At 33.0% G+C, this 19,629-nt stretch overlaps 2 protein-coding genes across 4 annotated transcripts in view; one reads left to right on the top strand and one right to left on the bottom strand.

Moving 5' to 3' along the window:
* LOC122513113 (G protein-coupled receptor kinase 5) overlaps nucleotides 1-19,629 on the bottom strand; it is a 668,663-nt gene that overhangs the window by 290,467 nt on the left and 358,567 nt on the right. The gene's annotated exons all lie outside the window — the stretch shown is intronic.
* LOC122513114 (lysyl oxidase homolog 3A-like) overlaps nucleotides 1-19,629 on the top strand; it is a 99,475-nt gene that overhangs the window by 73,540 nt on the left and 6,306 nt on the right. For 2 of the 3 annotated variants that reach the window (XM_043629373.1, XM_043629374.1), the window contains 3 exons: nucleotides 11,790-11,999; nucleotides 13,152-13,449; nucleotides 19,290-19,418. In XM_043629373.1, the coding sequence (XP_043485308.1) occupies nucleotides 11,790-11,999; nucleotides 13,152-13,449; nucleotides 19,290-19,418 (637 nt within the window). Of the gene's footprint in view, nucleotides 1-11,789; nucleotides 12,000-13,151; nucleotides 13,454-19,289; nucleotides 19,419-19,629 lie in introns of all 3 variants that reach the window. The other variant, XR_006302689.1, reaches the window with a different exon arrangement.

Below are 19,629 nucleotides of genomic sequence, written 5' to 3'. Positions count from 1 at the left end.
AAATATAAGACTGAAGGTAGTTGTAGTTCTCCGGTTTCTACTCTTGTAAAAATTGATTTTCTTCAAATTTTAAGGAAATGTTTCTTCGGGTGTCCTTTAAATGTGGTATAAATTTCAAACCCCTTTGCGATACTAAATTTTGAGTTATTCAAGTTCAAACTTTCACTTTTACATTTAAAGGGCATCCGAAGAAACATTTCCTCAAAATTTGAAGAAAATCTATCGAAAATCAATTTTTACAAGAGTAGCACTCTGAGAACTACCTTAAATTGAAATTTTTTTTATAGATTTTAATGAAAAAATAAATAAATTGTTTGAATAATCTACTCTAATAAATACGAAAATAACAAAACTACTCGCTTAATCCATAAGCACACACCGCACACACTTTGTCCTACTTTGTATTTAAAAATCGTCTTTAACGAAAACGACGAAAACTCTTTAACACACTTACCAGAGAAAGAAAAAGTTCAGTGCAATCATTTGCACCGAAATTGCCTAAATATATCGTCAACTTTTAATACTTTTACGGCTCATTTGGTATTTTTCACTCGGGGAGCGTAAAACTTTGAGGTTATGTTCTTCTTCTTGTTCTTTATGACTTCGAGTAATCGGCTAATTTCCTGTTACTAAATGTACGAACTGTGTAACCATTTTCATAAATAATTCAATAAGTATTCACAAGTTATACTCTTACTAATTACTATAATAATTTGTTTTACAAATTAATCCAACACGACACAAAACGGTAAAGCACCACGCACACTATGCAATGAAGTGTTTTCATGCGGATAAACAGAGTGACCAACATGATAACGCTGCAGTTTTACAGCAGTGCCACTACAACCAACAAATAGTGCCAAATTTAAAAAGTTATTTAAAATACAATTAACCGTCAAAATATCTGAATTATGTATTTATTGAATATGAAATTTATTTACTGAATACGAATATATTTATTTAACAGGTAATTTATATTTACACGTAGTAAATATAGTAAATAAATTTAAATAATTATTCAAAAGTAAATTATTCCTTAAAAATTAAATTATATTAACCCTAGAAGGAGTACGTGAATGTACTCACCCTCTAAGGAGTAACTGGGGTGTCCAAACACCCCAAACTTTAAACTTATTTTAAAAGGTTTCTATTTGACGTAAAGTCAATTATGGGTACTGAATTTTATTGGTTTTTTAGTAAGCAAAACAATGATATTATTCATATTTTGATAAATTAAAAAAAAAATTTTTTAAAAACTGTAAAACCAAAAAAAAAATACTAACAAATTGGAAAATTGACTTTTTTTACAAAAAACGTTGTAGTTTCTTAAAAATTTGACTAATTTAAAAAATATTATGGATTTTTAAAGTTCAATAGATACACTTTTAGGCAAAAAAATTAGTTTTTGTATTACTTAAAAAAACATAATTATTTGAACAACTGAAGTGAAAGAAATTAAAGACAATTGGCGATTAGTGAACATCATAAAAATGAACTATAAAATGGACTTGAACAATTAATATTTATTAAAAATGGTGTTATAAATTTAAAATTTTATAAACTTAATATATCTGAATATATTAATAATAAAATTTATAACTTATGAAGTGATTCTGTAAATTAATATTTAATCAAAGTTTTATTTAGTATATAAACGGGCTTATTATTGCCTTTTCGTACAATGCAATGTACTGAACATTGAGAATCTTATGTTACTAGTTGACCGCATTGTTGTTATTTTGATCGAAAATATGCGACTTTGCCGAGCATTGGCAGCCAACATTGGATCACTATTGGCTGTCAAGGCAAATGCCGGACTTTCCAAGCCTTGGTTATTCATTGGTAACAAAGATTGGACCAATATTAATGACCAATTATTTACCAATGCTTTAAAATTAAATTAATGCTTGGTTATTCCTTGGTTACCAATATTGAACCAACGATTGAAATCAATATTTGTGGACGTCCACATGAAAAGGGCCCATTTTGGCACTATTGGACTATAGAACGCCAAAACCTCATTTCGCCTCATTTCGATAAAAAAGAAATTAAAGATTGTGATACTAATTATAGATGGTGATATCTCTGGTTTTTCTGGGAAGTTATTCAGATAAGAATTGTTTCCAGTCCAGGGCACATTAAAGATGAAAAACCAATCGGTTTCAAATTTTTAAAACCAAACCCCCCTCCTCCATTTTGAAAAATACGAAAATTCGACAAAATGGGCCCTTTTCTAAAAAGGACGGTTTTTTTTATTAATAAACCATTTTTACAATGTTAATGATTGGGTGTAATTATATTGTGTCATTTGAAGAAAAATAATAGAAATTAAACTTATTTAAAATTTTTTAAATCTCTATTATGAATAATTTGACGAAATATTGAAATTTTCACTTCTACGACTACAAAAACAAAGACTCTAACATCAATATCTCTGGTTCTTCTAGGAAGTTATTCAGATAAGAAATGTTTACGGCCTAGGGCACCTTAAACATGACAAATCATGAGGTGTTAATTTTTTTTCCCGTCCATTTTGAAATTACGGAATAATTTTAAAAAGACCGACAAAATGGGCCCTTTTTTAATTATATAATAATGGGAGGTTTTTTAATTATAAACCATTTTTTACAAGGTTAACGATTGGGTATAATTTTATTGCGTCATTTGAAGAAAAGAATTAGAAATTAAACTTATTTAAAATTTTGTAACAGTCTCTATTACGAAAAATTTCACGAAATATAGAATTTTTCATTTCTATGAGTTTACAGTCCAGGGTATACTTTACTTCTTCTTCTTTACTACAATAAATTGTAGTTAATATGTGGCTTCAAGAAAGCAGGCCAATTCTATTTACGTAATTTATCAATTTTGTTTGCGTACTAATTAATTTGGTTTAATATTTCTAGGTTTCCTGAGTAATGATGTCTATTTGCAATTTCTTTTATTTCGTTTCTGGCTGTAGATTCGTTCCACTCCTTCTGGCTAATACTTCTGCTGCTTGGTAAATTTTGTAGCGTCATACGTATTATGTTAAGGATAGGTAAGGTTGGGTTGAAGAGCGTAATGATGGGTAAATTTGGATGGTGTCTGCATACTGGCGGGAAAGTTAAAATACTCGCACAAACCCCCCGCAAAGAGCGAGACCATAGTCCCAGTCTGAGTCTCTAGAATCAAGAAATAATTACCCTAAGGCACTGCATTCTCTTCTTTTATCAGAAATAGCAAAGTTACTACCTGCAGTTAAATTCATTTTAAATTTCATGGTTCGCGTTCTGATTTAGTTTTCGTTTCTTGTCAAGAAAAAGATTTTATTATTATCCTTTTTGGCTCCAACAGTTTAATAATTTATATATATTATATGCTATTAAAATTTTCTTTCCTCACCACCAGTGTCCTCAACCCTACTCAAGCCAAACTATAAATAATATTAACTCAATATTTCCTCTGTGTACTAATTAATGATATAATAAAATTTTTTTTTTTGCATATTTTACTAATTTCTTCAATTTCTATAAATTTATGTATATTGTCACTTAACTTGGTAAATGTGGAATTTTATATGATGATTCCTTTACCTGTTAAGAATTTTCCGACTTCATTTATGATTTCCAGATTGGGGAAAAATATCAGGAAATCAAGATTTTCTAGTAAGTAAGCTGAATTACCCAATTTTCTCCTAAGAAATTCAGAGAATTCAATTCTATCTTCGTTAAACAAAACACAATCACGCAAAAAATGTTTCAAAGAGCTCACTTCATATCCGCATTTACATTGCGGTGAGATGTTCCATCCCATTCTGATGAAGTGGGCGCCAGTACAAATGTGGCCCGATCTTAAGCGAGTTATTAAATTGATATAGCCCCTTGGGGCATCATATCCAGCAAACCTTGGTCTCTCCGTCTTATAATCCACGTATTCGAAATATTTTTGTGAAGTACGGAAAGTGTCAAAGAAAGGCCAATCCTGTTTTAATGTTGCTCGGTGGTCCTGTTGAATTAGATTTTTGATGTCTTCATAAAGGTATTGTAAATTAAGGCCTATATTTAAAGTTATTGCAGTCTTTGCAATTTTATCCGCCTTAATATTTCCTTTAATGTTTGTATGAGCTGGAATTCAAAGAAATGTGATATTTCCACCTCGTTCCTTGCATTTTATGATATTTTGTACAATTCTATGGATAATTAAATCAATTGCAAAATCTTTCATTCTGTCCTTTATTTTCATCAATGAGAGCAAGGAATCGGTGCAGATGACAGCATTGGCTAGATTATTTTCTGATTTCTGCTGATAATGGAGAGAGACAATTATCAATTTTTGTGCCAAATTGAAAGTCCAGTGATGGAATATAATAACCTGATCCTCCTTTTCCTTCGTTGACCTTGAATGTTCCGTCGGTGAAGATCCTGGTAGCTCCTTCAAAATTGTTGTTAAGAAAATTCTCCAATTCTTGTTCCTGATCTACGGCTCTCTTGATATCAAATCCCGTGTCTGTGTCCAAGCATAAAATAGTATTGAAACACTCAACGCGCTTCGCATGCCCTCTGTCGTGAGTTTTTGTTATGAAAACATACTGAATTCGATCCGCAATCATACCAAAAGAGCGTTATCCCTACGAAATGAGTATGTTGTTTTCACCAATGGCGTATGTCATATAGATGTGAAAAAAGTATGGCCACAGTTCATACTATTTTATGCAGAAATTTCTCTCAGTGTAGAGATGAAAAATCAAGAGGTTTTAAATTTTTCCATACCTCCATTTTTAAAATACTGATTAGTTTTGCAAATGACTGACAAAATGGGCCCTTTTCTTTTTTTTAAAGAACCAATGAAATCAAACAGTTAAATTATCGATAAATTAATGAAAACCGCATGATTCGACTTGTCGATACATGTAGATTAATAATAAAATTTTTTTTTAAAAATTAAGATTTTGATCAAAAATTACTAAATTGCGATTATCTCGAAAACTAGAACCGACAAAATGGGCCCTTTTCATGTGGACGTACACATATTATTAATATTTTTTTAACCGTTAAAGACAAGAAATTCAGAAAGGGTAGAACACAGTCAAAATTAACAATGATTGCGAGCATGCACTCATAACCTTGTATAACACAGCCCCACGAAAAGAAATTTTTGGGTCTGAACCAAAACGAACACCTGATTCGTGTTCAGAGGCCCAAAATACATGAGGGTAGGGTACTTTGATCTCCCAACCCCGACAATTTTTTTTGTGGGGCTGTGTTATACAATGTTATGAGTGCATGCTCGCAATCATTATTAATTTTGACCGTGTTCAATTTTTTTGGCACTTCGGTTAATAATTCTAGCACATGTAAGGATTATTTAGAAAAAATAGCAATAGTACTAAAAAAATTTTGCCCAAAAAAATTTTTCGACAAAATTGTGTTTTTTTATTTTTCTTCTTACCATAACTCCCATAAAAATTATTTTTATATAGTACTTCGGGAAATTACTATTCCAATTAATACCTATACTGTATCTAAAGATTTCAAGAAAATCCGAGCGGGGGCACCTAAGACCTAACACATACTTATCCTGATATGCCCTTTCTTTTCGAAAAAAATTAATAGCATTTCCATAATTCCAATTTGTTAATTACTATTTTTAACCCGTTGACTGTCGCTGACGCATATATGCCCAAAACTAAACTGGCCAAAAGTGTTCATGACGTATATATGCGCAACTCAAAAAAGGTGATTAAAAACTTCTTAAATGTTCCTGAAACCGGTTACTCGGGGGTTTTCGAAGTCGCTGATTACGAATATGACATTCGTTTTCCAAAATTCAAAATGGCGGATCCAATATGTCCGACAACAAAATAAAAAAATTGATCAGATTGACTTTGAACGTAATACTCGGGGGTTTTTGGGGTCGCTGATTACGAATCTGACATTAGTTTTTCATGGTATTTAACGAAACTTGATTTCACCAAAAATTATCATACTGATGTCAGAGCAGATTGAGCCAATCTGCTCAATTTTTTATTTCGTTGTCCGCCATATTGGATCCGCCATTTTGAATTCTGGAAAACTAATGTTAGATTCGTAATCAGCGACCCTTAAGACCCCCGAGTAACAAGTTTCAAGCAAATTTGACGAATTTTTAAAAAATTTCCGCCATCTTGGATCCGCCATTTTGAATTTCAAAAAACTGATGTCAGATTCGTAATCATCAGAAACCTTATGGTACCAAGTTTCATAAAAATCCATTTAAAATTTTTTCAACACACTTTTGGCCCAAACAGTGGAAATCTCTTTGACAGCCAAGAGGTTAACGAAATTATTTAAAATATTTATATAACAATCGCGCACTATAAGTGCTTTGTTTAGTTAGTAATTTAATAATGGTAATAATAATAATAATAATAATAATAATAATAATAATAATAATAATAATAATAATAATAATAATGATGGTAAACTCTGTGAAGAGATACCAGGATATACCTCCACGTCCGAACATACATGTTCACGTGACCTTGGATATCATAGACGTCGCATCAATGCTCCGGCAATGCTATAACGTCTATGTAACTAACGGAGACGGCCCATCCTGGCCAGATAGTAGTACCCTGTTAAGGCCTGATTGTCCCTCGACACGGGACAAAGCAACAAGACATATGACATGGACAAAATTTTTAATGAAATACTCCTAGTGAAAGAGGGTAATCCCACCACCGATTCTAATCGGGTGCAAGCCCCGATAGTCGGTGCAGATGGCTCCAAGAATTTTGGAGAGAGCCAAATAGATAGCCAGCTGACATGCTACGAATCAAATGTCGCAAATCAATTCCTGGCTTTTCCCTTAATTTTTAAGAGCGTGCACCAGGCATTCAAGCGCCAAAAGAACGTCAGTCGGGACATCCAGGATGGCGTGGCGGTTTTGGAAAGTGCGTTTTATACAATTTGTAGGAATCTGCGTTTTATCGCTGAACCGTTCAGGGATCAGGAGCCACGGACTCCAGCTGTAGGAACTCCAAGGCAAACGAGAAGTGCTGCTGCAACTTTGGATAGTGCAGCAGCTGCAGATTGTAATAAGGCAAAGAAGGTGAGCCAGCGCCCCAGGGAAGGCGGAAGCCCGAATAAGAGTCCACAACAAGCGACTCAAAGTGAAAAGAGGATTAAGCGAAAGGATGCTCCACAGCTTAATCCTGAGTCGCTAGTTGAAGCAAAAGAGGCGTCCTCAAGTAGTCCTAGTAAGTCGTATGCTGAGACCGTCTTGAAAGACGGAGCGGACAATGAGGACGGGTTTATGGTTGTTGAAAAGAGAAGGGAACGGGCTCCAAGAAAAAAGCCCCCAGGCAAGAAAAAAGAGCTCTCAAAACACCCTTTGAAGCTTAGAACCACGGAAGCGGTAAAGATTACGGCAAGAGACCCAAAATCTTATGAGGGTATCTTGCCGCTAATAAAATCAAAGGTTAAACCAGAAGACACTGGTACCGTGATTAAAAAAATCAGAAGAACCTTTAAACAGGAGGTTCTCCTGATAGTAAAAAAGGGTGAAAAGACCTTAAAATTTGCGGAGAGTCTGTCCTTGGCCCTGCATGGCGAGGCCGAGGTCATACCTCTAGTAAATAAGAGGTCTCTAGAAATCAAAGACCTGTATGAAGCCACTACAGAGAGTGAGGTGACTTCAGCATTGAAAGAAAAGCTGGGTAAATCCGACCTGACTATGGAGTGCAAATTATTGCCGCGCTACAGAGGAACTAAGGTTGCTCTAATCCGCTTGGCAGAAGCAGAAAGTGACATTCTGCTTAAACTTGACCGAATAAAAATCGGCTGGATAAATGCTCCAAGTCGCGAGCATGTTGAAGTAGCTAGGTGCCAAAAGTGCTAAGCCTACGGACACTCTACCCGAACCTGCAAAGGCCCCGACAGAAGCAAAAACTGTCGGAGATGCGGCGGAGAGAGCCTGCCCGGTTTACAGGGAAGAACTGCAAAAGATTAAAGGGGCAAATCCTTAAAATTTTTGCAGGTCAACCTGCATACAAGTAAGGATGCACAGTTGCTCCTATTGCAAACAGCAAGGGAAAATGAGGTCGATATCCTGTTCTGTAGTGAGCAGTATCAAGGAAGCGATCTCGCCCCTTGGTATCAGGATAAGGCGAAGAGAGCCGCCATAAAGCTGTGCAACCCAGAATTGGGTTCGAAGCCAATATCGAAGACCTAGAAGCGAGCCTCACAGAATCCAGGCTGGATGTCATCATCACTGGCGATTTTAACGCAAAGTCGCCAGAGTGGGATGAGACGAGACTGGACAAGAGAGGAATTCGTATTGGAGAAATGATCTCCAGAAACGACTTATTAGCTGTAAACCGAGGTAATACATGGACTTTTAGACGAGGTGCGATCGGATCAATTATAGATCTAACAATCGCATCGTCTAAACTATTTAGACGCATAACCGACTGGCGGGTCTCTGAGGAATATACCGCAAGTGATCACCAGTACATTAAGTTCTCAGTCTCGATGGGAGACACACGAGGAGGGAAAAGACAGGATGCTCCTAGTCGCAAAACCTCCTCGTGGAATATGAAGAGACTCGACAAGGAAAAGTTCGGCCAGTCCCTAAGAGAAGCCCTTTTAATTGAGAACTTGGGCTGGGTGAAGAGGCCAAGCAGTCTGGATAGGGATGTGCGAGCGGTGAGGAACATGATAGTCACCGCTTGCAATGCGTCAATGCCACGCAAAGGCGCCATTCCCGTAAGAAAATCCTTGCACTGGTGGTAAGAGGAGCTAGCCTCCTTGAGCAAGAAGGACATATAAGGGTACAGGAAGAAGGAAGGACATATCTAAGGGTCTTTCAGCAAGGGAGCTCCCTTGCTGAAAGAGGCTTTTAAGGAGGCGAAAAAGAACCTCAAGAAAGAGATCCGCAAGTCGCGACGCCGTAGCTGGAAGGACCTAATCGAGGAAGTCGATAAGGACCCATGGGGTCTGGCTTTTAAAATCGTTACTAAGAAATTAGCGACGAGGCAAAAGACCCCCGGCCTGGACAATCCCGATTGGGTCAGAAAGATAATAAATTCTTTATTTCCTCCTACAGAACCATACCTTAGAAGGGACTGGAGTTTTGCAAAGTCGAAGAGGAAGAACTCTTCACTCTTAGTGAACTACAAAAAGCAGGCAAAAGATTGAAAACAGGCAAGGCGCCTGGAATCGATGGGATAAGTAACGAGATCCTAAAGTTGGTTATCGACACTTCACCCCAGATTCTGCTTTGATGCTTCAATCTTTGCCTTGAGAGAGGAGAGACTGCGACTGGAAGCGACAGAGGTTAGTCCTCCTAAGGAAAGGTGAAAAACCTCTAGATAAGGTTTCATCGTACAGGCCTATATGCCTGTTGGATACGATGGGTAAACTCCTAGAGGATATGGTTCTGCAGAGAATGCAAAGCCACTTGACCGGAGAGAATAGTCTATCGGATCACCAATTTTGTTTCCGTAAAGGCAAGTCCACAGTTGATGCCATCCAGGCAGTTGTGGACATAGCCAAAGCAGGAAAAAACAAATTGGGACCTGGAAAAAAGAAGAGCTTCTGCGCGTTGGTAGCAATTGACATACGCAACGCGTTTAATTCCGCAAGATGGAAAGATCTCATCAAGTCAATGAAAAAGAAAAACATGTCGCCCTACTTGTTGCGGATAATGGATAATTATCTTAGCGACAGGTGGGTTATATATGAGGGAGACACCTGCACTCTTAAGAAAGAGATGCAGTGTGGGACTCCTCAAGGCTCGAGGGTGGGTCCATTTGTATGGAATGTATTTTACGATGATTTTCTGCGAATGGATCTACCCGAAGGTGCGGTGATCATCGGCTTTGCGGACGACGCGTTGTTTGTGTGCACTGCCGAAAGTGAGGAGGCTCTTGGGACATTTATGAACGAATGTCTGCGACTAGCAAAAAGCTGGCTGGATACCAGAGGTCTTGAAATGGCCCTGGAAAAGACCGAGGCACTGCTGGTCACAGACAGACGTGGTTATGAGCTCCCACGAATCGTGATAGACGGATTCGAGGTCAAGTGGAGTAAGCAAATTAAATATCTTGGTATGGAGTTGGATGGCAGGTTAAACTTCCACCACCACATGGCTACGGCGTCAAATAAGGCGATCGAGTGTGCGGCTAATTTTTCACGGTTAATGCCGAACGTAGGCGGACCCCGTGAACAAAAACGGAGACTGGTGGCGAGTGTCGCCCACGGTAAAATGCTCTATGCAGCACCAGCGTGGGCCCCATCCCTGAGCAGTAAAAGATGTGTGACCATCTGTGAAAAGGTACTGTCGGCGCAGAGATCGATAACAACGCGTGTCATCTCTGCATATAAGACGGTATCTACGAGTGCTGTGCAGGTCCTTGCAAGTGACCCGCCAGCAAATCTTTTGGCGAGGGAAAGGGAAGAAATGTTTCTCTTTTCTAAAGAAAGAAGTTCCTTGGATGAGGAAATAAGACCAAGCAAGGGCCTGATCCGCAAAGAAGCGAGGCACAGGCTCATAGAAAGATGGCAAGATAGATGGGATGGTGAGGAAAAAGGTCGATGGACTTATCGCCTTATCCCGGCACTCGCCGTCTGGATTAATAGGAAACACGGTCAGGTTTCCTATTATCTGACTCAGGCGCTCACAGGTCACGGGTGTTTTAACTCGTACCTGTGTCGCTTTAAATTACGCGAGAACGAGGTGTGTGCATATTGCCAGTTCCCTGAGGACAACGCGGAGCACACCCTCTTCTCATGCAAGAAATGGGACTTGGAGAGGCAGGCCATGTTCGAAGGTGTAAACAGTCAAGTTACACCAGAGAACATGGTATCGCTGATGACCCAGTCAGAAGAGAATTGGCGGCAAGTCGAGAACTTCATAATCTCGGTTATGTCGAGGAAGGACCTCGACGGCCGCCAAAAAAGCGTAATTTAAACAGCTTTTAAATTTGTTTGTTCGTTTCTTATTAATTTATTTTGTGATTTATTTGTCCTTATACAATTTTAATTCTTTATGTGATTTATTTGTCCTTATACATTTTTTTAAATATGTTTTATGTTTGTATTTGTCTTTATACAGTTTTATGTTTTCAATATTATATATGCGTTTATTTTATTTTTTTTTAAATCCGTTTACAATTTTATCTTTTGACTTTTTACACTTAATTAAACATTTTTTTTTCATTATTATTATTATTGTTGTGCTGTTAATTCCGCTTTTATATTGAAATAGTTTTAAATTTTTAACTATTAACGCAGGAGAACCGCAGAGAAAAGCAGAAAGTCGCATTAGCGACAGAGTTGGAGCGCCACCCTCGAAGGCTAAAGTCTTACGACAGTTCCGAGGGAGGGTAAAGGGCTCCAAAAGAAGGGTTAAGGGTTTTAGTGGGTAGGGCTGGCAGTAGGTCGAGAGTTTATTAAATTTACTATTTTATATATTTATTTTTCATTTTTTATACTTCCTTTTGTTTTATCATACCAACCCCACATAACCTTGGAGTGCGGAATCCAAGGTATCTGTAGGCAGATTTCCCAAAATCCCTAAGCAAAAAAAAAATAATAATAATAAAATCTTAGTTAAGACAATAAATTTATAACTTACTTACTGAGTACAACACTTTGTGAGCTCTGGCTGTACATAAAAAAATTGAGATCTAGAATTTTTCTTTCTATTTTCATGTAATTATTTAGCAAAATTGTGACTTTGGAAAAATATTTTGTTAATTAGGAAAAGAAATGCTTCTTTCTTATCTAATGTAGCATTTTTTTCTTGTGGGGGAATTTTCTTAACAGAAGGCTGGGGTGTCGTTTGCGGGGATGGATGGTCCCTTTTGGAAGCGGGCGTGATATGTCGTCAACTTGGACTGGGCTACGCAGCAGAGGCAATCGAGAAGAATTTTTTTGGGGGACGAAAATTTCCTATGGTCATTAGTGGCATTGAGTGTCAAGGCAATGAAAGGAATTTAGCTGAATGCCTACACGACAAGGTTGTAGATTGTCCAGGTACAATCTGATTGTACAATACATGTATATTATCACAAAAAAATTTTCTTTTTAGCTAAGAATTATTTTTTATTTTTAAATATCATTTTTTAGCTAAAATTTGTTTGTATATTTTTTGTCATTTAAAAATAATAATGAAATATTAATGAAAAAATTTAGTAACTAGCGATTTGTATAAAAGAAATTCATTCTGTTCATAAAGAAAAATTTTATTAATTTTTTAATTTAATAAATAATTAGTCATTTTTTACAGTAATAACACAGTTTTTCTGCGGACATAGAATTGAGATAAAAACGAATAAAAACGTTGCTTCGCAACACTTTTACTTCGTTTTTTATCTCAATGTGATAAATTTATGGAAAAAAGTAGTAATTCTCTAAATTAATAAGTAAGAAACTGATAATTTGTCAATGAATAAATAAATTAATAATTTAAAAGAATTATGGAATTAATTCATTAACAGTTTATAAATAACTAAATTAATAATGTGGAAAATAATAAATTAATTATTAATTTAGAAATTATTAAATTTGACGCGCTGCCTAGAAAGATGCCTAAGAAGCAAACGAATTATAGGTTATGTTTGCTTTAGATTTACATTGATTAAAAGTTCCTCTTTAATTACGTAAACTTGAAACCACCTTTTAATGAATATTTTAGATGTAATGAAAACTTTAATATTAATATTTTGTAATAGCAATTGATTCTTTTTCTGTAATTTTATTTCAAACATTTATTGGCTGTTTTCGGCACTCGCCCCGAGTTAACTCCGGGTTAATGGTGATTGGTTAGACCAACAGAATGTTTTTGATGATTGGATAATTTTTAACTCGGGTGAGTACCGAAAACAGCCATTGCGAGCGCATTACAAATTAATCAATTATTACTTATCAATTAATAAATATAAATAAATTAATAATTTCTAAATTAACTAATAAATAATTTAAAGGTAAATAATTTCTAAATTAACTAATAAATAATTTAAAGGTAAATAATTTCTAAATTAACTAATAAATAATTTAAAGGTAAATAATTTAATTTACTATTGAAAAAAAGAAAGAAAAACTGTAGTTTTAAAATAAGAATAAATTTTTATTTTTCCCTATGAATAGTGAATTTTCCTTTTAATTTGAAACAAATTTTGATTGAAGGTCCGGGAGAGAATGTCGCAGGTGTTGTTTGCACGCGAGAAATAGCGGATCTCGTTTTTGATCATATTGAATTGATGAGAACTGCTCATTTGGAGGACAGACCTCTTTATTGGTTACAGTGTGCAATGGAGGAAAATTGTGTTGCATCGCGTGCATATAAAATACAACGGGAATCAGATACATGGCATTTGGAGACAAGAAGACTTTTACGATTCACGGCAAGAACATTAAATGCTGGTAATGCTGATTTTCGTCCATCAATTCCAAAACATCTCTGGGAATGGCACATGTGTCACATGTTAGTAAGTTTACCGCATTGGAAATACAGTAATTTCGACAGAGAAAAATAAAAAAAAGTTCTTTCAATTTTCAAAATTTTTAAATAAAAAAGTTATGAATTATAAATATAAATTTAGAAATATACCCAGTTGTGCAATTTTTGCAAGCTCGACGCAAGCTTACTGAAAAATTTCAAAACTTGCAAAATAAGCTTGCAGCAAGGTTGCTGTAAGATTACGTGCCATCTGGGTATAAATATGAATTACACGGGAAAAAAAGATATTGTTGTCACAACCATAAAAATATGGCTGGTCACAATATTGCTGAGGCATCCATATATATGGCTAGAGAAGCTTTTAGTATGGAAGCATATTTACAAAACAGAATGGTTGTGGCAACCATATAATTTTGTTACGTTTGATTTATATAAATGTTTGTTTTTGTGTAATGTAATTGTTTTATGGATTTTTGTAATCTTGATAGTTTCTTTAGCACAAAATGTGATAAAGCAATTTCATTACTCATAGAATCGCTAACCGAAAATGTATTTAAAATTAATATTTTTGACGTGTCCTTTAATTTTTCTTTAACTGAAAAGCGAGGTGTTCTCTTTTTCAACCAAATTTCAAGGCGTACCTACTTTTTTCACTAATTGTAAGCCAGCGATATACAAATTTGTGTACACTAAATAGATAATGGTTGCAGCATCAATTAAAAATGGTTGTCACATCCATTTTAACTTTAAGGTCCTTAAAATGTAATGCAATTAGTCTCGGGTTAAAAAAATTTTTTTGCAATTGTTTAAACAAATATAAAAAAAAATTGTTTTTAATGAAATTATACTTTTTTATGACGAAAATGATTATAGGTATTTTCGCTTAAAATCAGTAATTTGAATGAAAAACTTTAAACACATTTTACTCGAAAAGTTGAGTTTGGTCATAAGGTCCCTTTTCTCAGACGCGGTCACATACATATAATATAATATAGCAAAAGAGAAATAAAAGAAATTATATTAAGACATAAATGAAATAATACAAAAATATCAAAAGAAAATATAATACAAATTTCTAGCAAATATCAAAACAAGAAAGTAAAATAAAAGGAAAAAAATAAATTACTGCAAAAGAAACTTAAGGGCAGATGGCAGAAAAAATGGTTTCGTGATCGACGTCGCTTTTAAAAAGAAAAGAATATTTTGAGTCGGGATTTTTTGGAAAATATAGAGAAACGCTCTGGGACTCGCGCCTTTCTCGGAATTTTGCAAAATTTTGATATAATAGTTATTGAAAAAATTGATTAAACATTCGGAAAAGGGGGTTTTGAACGGTTTTAAGTTCACGTCTTATTCTGAGCACGGTGGTCTTGAAACATTTTAAATACTTTTGACACATGCCATTTCTAATTTTTCCATAAAACGTTTCCACACCACCTACAGAATTGATTTTAACTTAAATCAAAATCGCGTATTAGGCCGATTTTTTTTAAACGTTTTTTAGAAGTTATGGAGGGGGAAGAAAAATAAAAAACTTATTTTTTTCTGAAAGAACTTAACCGATTTGAATAGAATTTAAATATGTTATGAATATAGGTATAAGAAAATTCAAAAAAAATTTTTCAAATTTTTTTTTTTAAAAAATTTTAAAGAAATTAATTTTTAAATTTAAAAAAAATTTTTTTTGATTTTTTTAATGATACACCTCCAATTTTTGTTTTAAGAAATACCTTATAGTTTCCTCTTTAATATATATATATATATATATTTTTCAGATTTTAAAAAAATGTAATTTTTCCAAAAAACGACTTTTTTGAAAAAAAAACTTTAAAAACTCATTTTTAACGGAAACTACTTAAAAAATTTTTAATTAATTAATTTAGAATTATTTTTTTAAACTGTCTTATTTATGTTTATAACACATTTCAATTTCATTTAAATTAGTTAAGTAGTTTCTGATAGAATGAGTTTTTCATGGTTTGTTCAAAAAAGTAGTTTTTTTGAAAAAACTACATTTTTCAAAAATCTGTAAAAAGTACACTGTAAAAAATTCAGGGAGTTAACGGACTCGGGAGTTGGGAGTGAAATTTTTCGAGTTAAAAATCAACTCCAAAAGAGAGTTAATTTACTAACTCCCTTCATCAACACCCGCGCGAGTTATTTATTCCTTGGGGAGTTAGCATTTGGGTGTGAAGTATTTAACTCTCTTTATTTAACTCCCCAATGGGTGCGACTTTTATAGAATCCCCTGGGGAGTTAAAATTTAACTCCCTTTTTTTACAGTATATATACACTCGGGTCGTAAAGTTTCAGTACATTTGGACTGACTACATTTGAATGCTCGCTTCACTTTAAACTCAAATATTTCAGTAAAAATTGATGTAAAAGCTATCAAATTAGGATCATTTTAAAGTTTAATAAATTTAGAGTCAAATGGGCAAAGATATAAACAATTTAATCATGTAAATATGTAAATATAGTCCTTTATAGTAAGAGATTTTTTGTGAAAATTTCATTTTTGAAATCTTGAGTTCAAGTCAATGCCAATTGAAGAAAATTTTTTTTTTTAGAATTGTCAGTTCACCAATATGTAGTAAAAATCCTACTCTTTAATTCTAAACCAAAATCATTAACAAATATTTGGTATTTTTTTCAAATTCTATCAAAATAATTTCTCTTGCTCTCTAAATTTCTCAAAGGATATAAATTGCAAATTCGTCGATTCGTTCATTTATTTTATCAATTAACCACACTTTTGGAAAAATTTATAACCTTTGATACAAGCTCGAAAAACTATTAGCCAGAATGCCTCGAACTTGTCAAGCTGTAATTAATGCAAAAGGCGGTTATTTTTATGAAAAAAAATCTAGTTGCAATTATATTTTTTAGCAAATTGAATAGACTTATTAACTCCTGGATTTTATTGTAATTAAATATAATAAGTAATTATAATACTAATATTTAAGCTAGTAAATTATTCAATAACTACGAAAAAAACTTAAATTAGATAGTTATAATAATTATTACTAATTATTATTATATTATATTTCATTATTTTATATTATAATGTTATAATAATAATAATTATTATTATTATATTGCATAGTTATAATCTTGTAACAATCAAAGGTTATATATTTTTCCAAAAGTGTGGTTAATCCCGTGTGGAAAAATTTTAGGGCGCTGACCAAGCGCTTAATAGACTGTCTAACGTCTTTCTAGACCCAGGGCAGACGGTCTTGTCGAGCGGCTGTTCAGAATTGAAACGAAACTTCCACGCTATCGTCTAGAATAGACCAGCGTTTCTGGTCTGATCAGCAGTGCTAGTAAATTCTAATCTACGTCTATTCAAAATTTCTCATTATATGTTATGACAACTATTCTTAGAATGATAAAACTTAATTATATTTGAAATAATTTTGATGACTTTTTTTTACATAAAAAGTATAAAAAAATATTTTAACTTTCTGTATTTTTCACTTCAACTTTCTTTAAGCGTAAGGCTTTGTGTCTCTCCCAATCTTTGGCATTGGAGATATAGTAGTCTTTTTGTAAAATAAAATTTACTGCAAATCAAAACAGCCGGATGAAACTAGCAGTCGTACTCAGCACCAATCTTTAGGCGTCAACCACTAATTAATGAAATTAATAAATAAAAACTTACTAAATTTACTATTTAGTGGATATTGATTCCCAAATAACAATACTCGATGGTTTTTTAAATCATTAAGTATTACAAAATTTGAAGGAGAGGCATATTGGTAGATGACGCCTAAACATTGATGCTGAGTACGACTGCTAGCTTCAGCCGACTAGTCAAAACACATAGAAACACATCAAAATCTATTTTTTCAGGGCACATTTAAAATTAAATTATACAGAAAACAACAACAACATAGCACATTATTATTCACGTAAAACAGAAACCACAACAAATACTATAATTCACAAACAAAATGCATCACACACTGACTGATCTAACGACGCCAAACGACTGCCACAATATTTTTCCACACGGGATTGATAAAACAAATGAACGAATCGACGAATTTGCAATTTATATCCTTTGAGAAATTTAGAGAGCAAGAGAAATTATTTTGATAGAATTTGAAAAAAATACCAAATATTTGTTAATGATTTTGGTTTAGAATTAAAGAATGGGATTTTTACTACATATTGGTGAACTGACAATTCTCAAAAAAAAATTTTCTTCAATTGGCATTGACTTGAACTCAAGATTTCAAAAATGAAATTTTCACAAAAAATCTCTTACTATAAAGGACTATATTTACATATTTACATGATTAAATTGTTTATATCTTTGCCCATTTGACACTAAATTTATTAAACTTTAAAATGATCCTAATTTGATAGCTTTTACATCAATTTTTACTGAAATATTTGAGTTTAAAGTGAAGCGAGCATTCAAATGTAGTCAGTCCAAATGTACTGAAACTTTACGACCGGAGTGTATTAAAGAGGGAACTTTAAAAAAATTTTTAAAAACAGAAATTGGAGATGTAACTAAAAATTTCGAAATAAATAGATCCCATCGTTTGCCTACGATCGGACAAGGCTTAAAAATTGTTAATTTAGTGCTAGTTTCTTACAAAAAATTTTGAAAAAAATTGATCGATACATACATTGTTAAAAATGAAATTTTATTTTAAAAATTTTAAAATCTTATTGTAAATTATTTTTAAAAATATTTTTATTAAAGACTACGCGTGAAAACAAAACTTTTCATTATAAAAACGTCCAATTTGATCAATTTTTGACCAAGTTATAAGCATTTAAAAAAAAATTTACGTACAAAAAGGTCATTTTTCAAAAATCTGTATCTCCTGAACCGCTTTATGAAAAAATTTGAAAAAAATCAAGGTAGTTCATTTCAAAGAGTACTAAAAGAAAAAAAATGTTTAAAAAAAATTTGAGATGCAAAAGCAAAATGATTTCCGATTTGGGCTGGAATGCACCATATAGCTTTCAAAAAATACAATAAAAAAGAAATTAATTTTTTTGACTGCTACAATGAGAACCTCCCCTTAAACTAATTTTTATTTAATAAATAAACTATAAGAAAAACAATCTTCGCAAAAGATACTAAAAATAAAGAAGTAAAATAAAAACAGTAAAGCGAAAGTCTAATAAAAACTTAAATTATTAATAAGAACATAATTATTTACCATAGAACTCAAATTACACGTAACATTGTCTCGTCAATTCACTGGTTTTGATTCTTGTTTACGAGAGAATTTTCATGATATCTAGATGAAAACTTCTGGAATTATAATGGCGCGAAATTCAAATTTAACCAAACGACAAAAAATGTACAATCTTGTGTTAATAAAAAATATAGCACAAAAAAGCAAAAAATGTTTATATAAAAAGAAATAAAAAGCTAATTAAAGAAAGGAAAGTATTATAAATAAAGCTTACCGAAAAGTTACGTGCTATCTGGGTCATAGAATTATTATGGCGCAAAATTCAAATTTAACTAAACGGCAAAAAGTGTATGAAGTAAAAAAAATTTTTGATTTCTCAAAATTTAAATAAAATTGGAAGAAAATCGATTTTTTCAAGAGTAGCAGCCGGAGAACCTCCTTAAAATACTGTTTGAGTATTAAAGTTTGAAGCTTGAAAATTATTTTTATATTCACTTGAAATAATATTGGTCAAATCTTGGTAATATTGCTCTTAAGATTGGTCCAATCTTTAAGCACTAATTTTTTATTACTGTAAATAATATTGTGATTAATATTGTATTTTTAATGTTTTGTCAAAGTCAAATATATTGAATTTATTTCCCCAAATGATGAAAGATTTATTTATTTTTTTATTAAACTTTACCATTTTTTTTCAAGGCATTATCATTCCATGGAGGTGTTTGCGACCTTTGATATAATTGACTCTCATGGCAGACGAGTTGCGGAGGGTCATAAAGCATCCTTTTGTCTCGAAGACAATCAATGTATGCCAGGGGTTCAACAAAAGTAAATATTGATTTTCAAATTCGAATACAATAGTTCCGATTTTTTTTTCTTTTTGCTTTAGTATCGAATTACTTTTATAAAAAAGTAACTAACATTTTTTTATGCAATCAGCACTTCATCGAAAAAAGTAAATTATCAAAAAATAAGTAATCAAAATACAAAAATTGTAAATATTTTTTTTTAAATAAAAATTAGAATTTTTGTTTTGTAA

The sequence above is a fragment of the Leptopilina heterotoma genome, unplaced genomic scaffold (assembly GCF_015476425.1).
Source record: "Leptopilina heterotoma isolate Lh14 unplaced genomic scaffold, ASM1547642v1 Lhet_134, whole genome shotgun sequence".
NCBI lineage: Eukaryota > Metazoa > Arthropoda > Insecta > Hymenoptera > Figitidae > Leptopilina > Leptopilina heterotoma.
Note: the sequence above shows the minus strand (reverse complement) of the source record. Positions and strands in the feature narration are given on the sequence as shown.